The sequence below is a fragment of the Gavialis gangeticus genome, unplaced genomic scaffold (assembly GCF_001723915.1).
Source record: "Gavialis gangeticus isolate Ggan-Ray unplaced genomic scaffold, GavGan_comp1, whole genome shotgun sequence".
NCBI lineage: Eukaryota > Metazoa > Chordata > Crocodylia > Gavialidae > Gavialis > Gavialis gangeticus.
The window spans coordinates 19,915,818-19,924,810 of NW_017729026.1; the positions used below are offsets into that span (position 1 = coordinate 19,915,818).

Sequence of the window (8,993 nt, forward strand, 5' to 3'; positions counted from 1 at the left end):
GTCAGAAGATCATAGCCTTCCCCTCACTTATTCCACTTTCTTTTGTTTTGCTCTACCAGCATTCTGGTCACCATCTTGTGCAGATAAATGAGACAATTAATACAAATCACAGAGAAAAAAGTTATTACTCTATTTTCCTTACCTGAGACTGTGCTTGAAGTGTCAGTTTTAGTTCCTCACTCTCTGCAAAGGACATGGTGGTTTTGCCACAGACTACTTTGTACAGCTCTTCCCAGCACTTGACAGATTTATTCTTGCAAAGCACATTTAAGTACCCAGGATTTTGTAAGCCACTCATGGCACATTCATAAAAAGTCCCATTGAGCAAAGCCACAGAAAGCCACATCACTGGGGCTATCAGGGCGTGTAAGGTGATTTGTCCAAAGACATAAAAGAAACGGCAGCTGTTCCCTTTGGGGAATATTTTCCTGGGGTTCAAAAAGCAACCCGTGAAGAGTTTCCAGGTCCTGCTATTCAGGAAATACCCAATGACTAGCAACACCAAGGCTGGGGCAAAGAGAAATACCAAGCCATACGTGAAGTTTTCACTGCTGCAGGGGCACTTGAAAGCAACAACAGAAAATGCGCGTTCACTTCCCACTGTCAGTAGAGCCATAAAACTATAGCCAATGGCAGTTTTCTGGTTAATAAGGAATTTCAGAATTGTTTGTATACCATCCATATTTGCTGGCCACTAAAGATAAACAAAATTAAAACAAAACAAAACAAAAAAGGAAATGAGCCTTTGTCTGTTGTGCAGCAATCTGTAGCCGTGTTTTAGGGAGGAGCTCTTCAGAAGAAAAATATGCTGCTAGTCTGTCTGGCTTAGTGCAGCCTCAATGAAGTGATGATGTCACTGTAAATCCTTCCTCATGAAATAACACCCAGATGAGAGTCTCCACTGGCAAAGTAGATGCTGGATAGCTACAAGGATTATTATATTTTTACAGTGATCTTCATTATAAGCTGTGATGAAAACAATGCCTCCCTCTCAAATAAGCCGTCAGTCTCAGTTATTAACCCTGTTGTTTGACTACAGCTTCAAATCAGAAAATAGCAGACACCCACATTTATTTGCCCCAGTTCTTGAGCTACAATCTTCAGCAATTGCAGAAATATATTTGCTTGAGTTATATTCCAGAGCTTGTCTCTATCAGTGCCACATTTGGTCAAGAGGTGAATTAACATGCACTGTCCATGCCATGCCCCCCCAAATCTTATAGGTACACTCCAGACCTGGAAGTTCACCAGTGGTGATAATCCAGGTTCATTGACTGTGCTCAGTTTACAGTGGTGCTTTTATACCAAAAAACAACTGAGTAAAAGCAATGAAGGTGGTGGGGGAACCTATACCACTCTAATGTACTATCTTGGGATCCAGGGAAGCCTAGATTGTATGCTGTATGTATTTTATGCTGGACACAGCATAAATTGAGGTGTTCAATGAGCCCCGATTTTCTTTAATAAGCAGAACAACAGAATCTGGTGTCTAAAAGCCTCTTTGCAACAGAAAAACGGCTTTTATTTTTCTGTAGTAAAAAAAAGCAAAAACTCAGAGCTCACATTTTTAAAGTCGTGCTAGGAGTCTCTGTAGGGGTGCCTTATGTCTAAAAAGGTTGAAAACTACTATTCTATCCTGTTTTATTCATAAGAGGTTTATGTACCCATTTTTTTGTTTTTTCCAGGTTGCCTTCAAGATGTACCTCGGGATTACTCCTAGTGTGACCTGCATTAATAAAAGAAGGAATAAATTCTCCTTAATTCTGAACAAGAATCCTTTAGTAGACTTTGTTGAGGAACTTCCAGCAGGGCGGTCTTCACTTTGCTACTGTAACCTCCTGTGTGGTGTTATTAGAGGAGCCTTGGAAATGGTAAAAAAACATTGCCATTCATTTTTTTTTCTATCTGTGTTATGTATAGACAGAAAATAGAACAGCTAAATAAACAATAGCATCTACTACCATTTAAACACTGTAGCAGGCTAAACAATATCCATTCCCTCACCCCCTCACACCAAATACACTAAATACAGCCAAATCTGGTTCCATTTGACACAAGGTGTATTTTCACCTTAGATAGAAATATACTATCCAAATGAATGGAGTTGACCCCCATTTTATTCTGGAGAATAGAATGTGTCTATAAATAATAGGATTAAGTCATCATGGTGCATCAAAGAGCATTACACATTTATTTTTAAATATAAAGCATTAACAAGGGAATAACATAGATAAATTGTTACTTAAATCACTACATTACCTTAAAAATCTATTGTGTCTCTGCTGAAGATGATACAGCTATATCATAGATGAATTTGGGCCACATTTTTTTCCTGCATGAAAAATCCAGTTTGCTTTTTTTAAATTTTAGTTACTGTACAACAAAATTAACATTGTATAAAGTATCATACACAGGGCTGTAAATCAATCTCAAATTCAGATACCTTTTAATAAGGTAATTAACACATTGATAACTGTTATAGACTATATGGGAAAATGCAAGATTATAAACTGAAACTCATCAAATTTAAGTTTCACATCCTCATCAGAAACCAAATTACCATGTTGACATTGGGTGCATCTACACAAGACACTAAATGTGCAGTAGCCTAATAATACTGTGCAGTAGTGTGTCACAGCACAAAGAGTGCTAATAAGCTACAGCGCAGTATTATTAGGCTACCATGCAGCAGCGTCACTAAAAAGGTGTTTGCCAGTGCTACTGTGCAGTAACTCGGGTTACTGCACATTTATTTAGTACTTGATTATACAGGTACTAAATTTTAAATGCACAGTAAGCACTGTGCATTAATGAACGTGTAGATGCATCCACTAGGTACTAGTATCAAAATATTGACATAGTGTTAGGATTGTGAAAAATGTAAATAAGTTTAAATGAATATGGAGACATATTTTTAGATGTTATACTATGTTCAGTCCTCAAATATCTCTATAGTATTCCTTTGTAATAAAAGCTTAGAAAGGGGAGGCCTCTTGTTGTGGGAAAAAATAAAATAAAATGATGAGAAAAGAAACAATCTTTTTTTTTTAATTAACTGACTGGGCCTTTTTCTTTCCAGATTAATTTAGCAGCAGAAGTTACTTTTGTTCAAGACAGATTAAAGGGTGATGATGTGACAGAAATAGGAATTACATTTTTAAGGAAGCTGGAAGACAAAAAGTGCAAAAAGAAGTAAGTGGAGATAATAAAAGAAGAAATTTTCATAAACTAATATTTAGACCACTTGGTCTCAGAAGAAAATATTTATCTTGGCAGTGGTGACCTTCAGATGCAGCCACTCACATCTTAGAAAGCTGAAGACAGGCAAATAGCAAATATCAAAATGTACAGAAGATTTTACACTCCATGTTGCAGAATTCAACATAAATGACTGAAAAGGTTTGATCCTTTCCTTCCATTGCCAGGCAGCAATGCCAGTGATTTCAATGGAAATTTTGTTTAAGGAACAAGTCTCTTCTAGACCTCAAATCTCCACTTGGACTCCTATTGTTCTTCATTATAAATGTGACTCTCTTTACCAGTTGCTCATAAGTGATATTGCAAAGACTTCAAAATATTAAGTCGTTATAAAAATATACTATATATTCCAGGAATAAGGATTAATTTGCTGTAAATACTTTGTGCAGTTTCCAATTCTGCCTTTGTTTCAGATTTGCTCCTACTGAACTCAGGCCAGGATGACATTTCATTGGGAGTAGGAGCAGATTCTTAGTAAGGAAACCTGACAACAGTGAAGTCCAATGCTTGTCCATTTGCATGTAGCAGACCCATAGGTTTTTGCTAAATAAAGCAGTGCTAGTGCTGCTTGAGATTTAGCAGATGCATCTACACATGCAATTAATATGACTGAATAAATTCAGGTGCAACTTGAGGAGGAGGAAACTAAGCCCAACGTCACTGTCTACACATGCATTTAAGCACAGTAATTTACTCTGCCATCAGATGCTACCCATGTCTGATGGGATTATTCAATGCCAGAGTAAATTAATCTACTGTGCCCTAATTGTGGCACATGTAAATAATGATGCTTTACTGTGCAGTAAATTAGTCTACTATGCAGTAAAGCACATGTGTAGACTTGCCCAGCATCTTACATAGCTTTAATATGAGAGTGTTATTGAGATGGTATAGCTCATTAGCAGGTTTGAACATTATGGTGCATTATAGTTCATGGTAGCTTTACATTTGAGCATCACCTGAGAAAAGTATAATAAAACATGTAAACATCACTGTGTCACCAGTTCTTCTTTACTTAGCTAGGTTCTTACATGGCCCTTATTATTACTGAATATTTTTCCTCACAATCATACGTGGATATTTTACATCAGCAAATTAAATGTTTTGCTCACTGGAACACAGGAAGTCCTGGAAGAGCAGAAAACTGAACCCAGGGTTGCCAGCCCAAGGATTTTTTTTTTAACTGACAATCTTCAGTTTTACTGACAGCTAAACTTTTTTACTGATGCATGTTTTTACTGAGATGTTTTAAGTAACATAAACATAACTGTTATTCCAGGACCCAATTAGAAGGGCTGTTGTCTGGCCAGGCAGATGGAGTTCAGGAGGCAGGTGTGCTTTGGCGGCAGCTCTGGGACGATGTGTGGCAGCCTGGCAGGTGGTTACTGCATGTGGGGGAGTCAGAAGGGCCAGATGGTTGTGGGTCAGCTAGTAGTCAGTGTGGGGGAGCTAGCAGGGCCAGCACAATGGCCAGCAGGAGCCCATGGCCCTGGTTATCACTGCCCAGGACAGGGGCAGGGGCAGGGGCAGCCATGGTACCGAGGCAGCAGGGAGGAGAGAGCTGCCATGTGCTGTCCCTAGCCAGGGAAGGGGCTAGCCAGGGAACAATGAGTAGGGCTGCCTTTTCAGAAGGGCTTCCAGCTGCTGGCAGCTTCAGCCAAAGCCTGGAACTCCCCCTGGTGGCAGCAGAGGCCCGTTGCAGGGCATCAGGAAGCAGGAACAGCTTGGTGCCATTGGCAGCAAATCTGCTCCCACTTCCCTGCACATGTGGACGCCTGCCTGGGACTGTTTACTCACAAGTAAACTGGTCCCACATCAACTGCATGTGTAGACACACCCACTGGCATGAGTAGTAAACTCATCACAAGTAAACAGTCCTGGGTATGCATCTACATATGAAGGAATGTGAGAACAGATTTGCTGCTCCCAACAGCAAACTGCTCCCTTATCTTGCAACCCTTCAATGGGCCCCCATTGCCACCGGGTTGAACTCAAGGCTCCAGCTGCAGCTGCCAGCAGCTGGCAGCTCACTTGAAAAGCCAGCCCCTCTCTCTGCTCCATGGCCAGACACTTCCCTGGCCAGGAGCAGCATGTGTAGCACAGGAGCAGCATGTGTAGCACTTTCCTCATGGCCTGTACCTCCCCGTGCAATGGCTGTTCTAGTCCCTACCCCTGGCAGTGACAGACAGTGCCTCGGGCTCCTGCTGGGCTCTGCGCTGGCCTTGCTCACCCACCATGCCAATAGCAGGCTGGCCCATGGCTGTCTGGCCCCTCCTGGCTCAGCATATGTGGAACCAAGGCTGGGAGCTCCCTGCTGCTGGGGCAGGGGGACATTGTCCCCACCTGGGCTCTGGTGGTGGAGTCCACCCCAGCAGCAGACAGCTCCCAGGGGCAGGGAGCAATCTCCTGCCCCCTGCTGCCCAGCAGCACATCTGTTCCCAGTTGACTGTCTACAGATGCTGTACTGTGCAGTAATTGTTCCCTTGTAAATTTGCTACTTATAGTTACAGGTAGCAAATTTACTCAGGATTGGAGCAAATTATTACACAGTAGGGACATCTACATGAAACACTTACTGTACAGTAGCACTAGCACATGGTTTTTTCATGACCGTTACTGCATGGTAGCCTAGTAATACTGCGCAGTAGCTTATTAGCACAGGTTTTTTACCAGCACACTGCTGTGCAATGTTATTAAGCTACTGCACAGTAGCATGCTGGTAAAAAACTGTGCTAATAAGCTACTGCACAGTATTACTAGGCTACTGTCTAGTAACAGTCATGAAAAAAAACATGCACTGGTGCTACTGTACAGTCACTGTAGTTTCTGCACATTTAGTTAGTATTTCATTAAGCAAGTACTAAACTAAATGCACAGTAACTACTGCACATTAATGAACGTGTAGATACTCCTAATAAGCCGTCTGCATGCGTAAGCAGAGATACTTAATCCACAGTAATTATCTCTACTCTTGAGTAAAGCATCATCTTGTGTAGATGCATCCTCAGATCCTGAGTCCTATTAGGTATATGGCAAAACTTTGTAATAGTACAGGATCAAGCCCTGTGTCCACCAGTCTATGCTTACAGGTATTTAGCTTCCTTCAAGTGCTATGGAGATACATAAAAGGGTAGTTAACTAAGTGCAGTACTTTCAAGTTAATAAGCTTGAGTATCAAACTCTCTATAAATTGTTTGTTTATAACTTAAATAAAACTTTTGCTGACTGCTTCCTCAGAAACATGAATGCTACAGGTTCCTGCTACAGACTCAGTTACTAACTGCTACTTACCAGTATTTTCTTTTTTGTTCATTCTGCTGTTCAAAATGAAGGAGTTTTGTATATGAAAAGCTATGGTAGTTTCCTAGGCTTCATTCTCTATGTTCTGATATTAAATACAAATCAAACAAATAGTAATAACACCAAAGTGGATACAGATACACCAGCTCATATGCAATTTTATATTGCTGCCAGGATAAGTAACAAAAGTGGCAAAAATAATCATTCATGTCTTGCTGTGAGCAATACCCTCAAACTATAAATAAGTCCTTTATTTTGGCTATTGAGGAATTTCAGAACTGTTTGGAACTAATGAATTCCACACGGCAAAAAGTGAGATATCAGTGGTGGGGCAGGGGTAGTATTTTATTACAGTGAAGCTCTTCATTAAAAGAGAGCAAGACTTAGAGTAGCTAAGCAGAAGTGAATAGTGATTCACTGGTAATGAACCCCTCTTTGAAAGAGCACAGGTTCATCCTATGCTCGTGGGCAAGTGGGCAAGTCTCCTCCTAGGGTCAGTTTTTGTTTTCTGCAATTGGTAGTTGTCAATGAGCTCTGGTTACTGATCCTGCTTAGGAAATAAAGTGTGGTTTATGCTATACTGTACAATTTGCTTATTCATGGCTTTGAGACCTCTTTGAGGATTTGTTTCTCTTTTAAAATTGCTCATATGAAATAATAGAAAATATGTTAAAGAAAACTTTATACAGAAGAGTTTCAATGCCCTCCTCCCCAAATTGTCCTGAATATCTGAGCATTTTATGCCTTGACAGGCACAGGACAAGCCTGGAGTAACTAGCTTGTGAATGTAGGAGGGCCAGATGTGCTCAGGCCTTCCCGGGTCCAGTTGTTGCAGTGGTATAGATAAACCCTCATCTGAGAGTCAGTGGCAGGTGCAAGAATGTAAGCTAAGAGTCTTAATGTAGTAGTAGTAGTAAAACCTAGACATCTCAATCAAGGACCAGGGGTCCCATTGTGCTAGGCACTGCACACTAACATAAAACGATTGAGCTCATAATTTTCCCAAAAGCTTACAATTTAAGAATTAAAAGGGGAATCCAAATAAGATGAGATGATTTACCACAGTTTTCTGTTTCAACCAGTCTATTCCTCAGAAACACAGAGGAAAAATACTGTGCCACAGTGCAAGAGGTGAAATTTATTAAAACTTAAAAGGGGGAGAGTAATCTGTGAAATAGGATTACAGTGCAATGTCTGATGGAGTACTTCTTACTAACTAATTTCCTTTTATATTCAGGGCATATGGCACTTATATTGTTTGGCTATGGTCACAAACTTGTTCTTCATGCAATGTGTGATACACAGAAACACAAAGTTGTTTAAATTATGAAACAGCATAGTCCTGTTGATGTAGCAAATGCCTCATTTACAGACTCTTCCTAGTCTGCTTGATGTTTTAACTGCGAGCCAGAAACCTCACATCTCCAGTGTGCTGTTTTGCTTTCCCAACTGGAAAAATATAGAGGAAGCTGAGATACTTTTCCCAGCTAGACCTGCCCTAAGTGTTGCTTGTGTTAGTATCCTCTTTGGGATGTTTTTCTGAGTATTAGGACCTGGAATGCCACATGGTTCACAGCCAGAAACTTCTCTGCATCCAAAAGGGACATAACCAGTTGCACCTGGTGTGGAAATTGTTCCTGGTTGTGCACATACCATTCTTATCAGCATGTCACTTTAATGGCAACAGCGGTTAGTTCTTTTATACTTCATAACTGGGTCTTAATCCAGACAGAAAATATAATTGCCAGGTTGGTCAATATTATCTATTTCCATTGATTTTAGTTAATAATGATTTCCCCTTCTTTGTTGCCCCTGCCAAAGCAGTCACACTAAATGCCACTGTAAGATACAGGATACTGGGTTAGATGGACCCATGATCTGATCCAGTGTAGCACTTCTTATGTTTTAAAAAGATGCTTCTATGAAAGTAAGCATACCACCTAGGGCACCTTCTGCTTTCAGTGATAGGGGAAAAAGCAATATACAGTCAGGTCTCAATTTACAGGGTGGTTATGTTCTTGGAAAAAAACACTGTGCAAATAGAAGTCGCGTAAAAAGATACCAAGAGTCTATGGGAAATAAGGATTTAGGTTCCAGATGTGGCCAATAAATTTCTATGCATGCAGCCACAGCGCAGCATGCAGGCAGCAAGGAGCAGAGCCTGGCATCTTGGAGAGATGTGGGCAGCTTGTAAGTCTGGTGTGGTGGAAGGGGAGTGGGAAAGGAAAGGAAAGGGCATGGGGGGCAGGTCCCCTGCAATGAGGAAGTAGTGGGGCAGGGGCAGATGCTGCCCAGCTGGGGCAGAGAAGGCACAGGGCAGAGCCGCAGCTCATCTGGGGAGCATGGGGATGGGCAGCTCCCGCCTCTGCATGCACCCTGGGAGGGTACAGGGGTGGCATGTGTCCCTGGATCTGTGTGGGGTGGGGCGGGTGGGC

The 8,993-nt window shown here is 41.3% G+C and overlaps 2 protein-coding genes across 5 annotated transcripts in view; one reads left to right on the plus strand and one right to left on the minus strand.

Annotated features, from left to right (window-relative positions):
* FAM26E (family with sequence similarity 26 member E) overlaps positions 1 to 915 on the minus strand; it is a 30,415-nt gene extending 29,500 nt beyond the window's left edge. The window contains exon 1 of one of the 4 annotated variants that reach the window (XM_019520060.1): positions 143 to 858. In XM_019520060.1, coding sequence (XP_019375605.1) covers positions 143 to 682 — 540 coding nt within the window. In that variant the 5' untranslated portion in view covers positions 683 to 858. Of the gene's footprint in view, positions 1 to 142 lie in introns of all 4 variants that reach the window. The other 3 variants (XM_019520058.1, XM_019520059.1, XM_019520061.1) reach the window with 3 other exon arrangements.
* TRAPPC3L (trafficking protein particle complex 3 like) overlaps positions 1 to 3,987 on the plus strand; it is a 37,501-nt gene extending 33,514 nt beyond the window's left edge. Inside the window, exons 4-5 of the mRNA XM_019520062.1 lie at positions 1,686 to 1,871; positions 3,080 to 3,987. Coding sequence (XP_019375607.1) covers positions 1,686 to 1,871; positions 3,080 to 3,196 — 303 coding nt within the window. The 3' untranslated portion in view covers positions 3,197 to 3,987. The remainder of the gene's footprint in view (positions 1 to 1,685; positions 1,872 to 3,079) is intronic.
* The last annotated feature ends 5,006 nt before the right edge of the window (positions 3,988 to 8,993 follow it).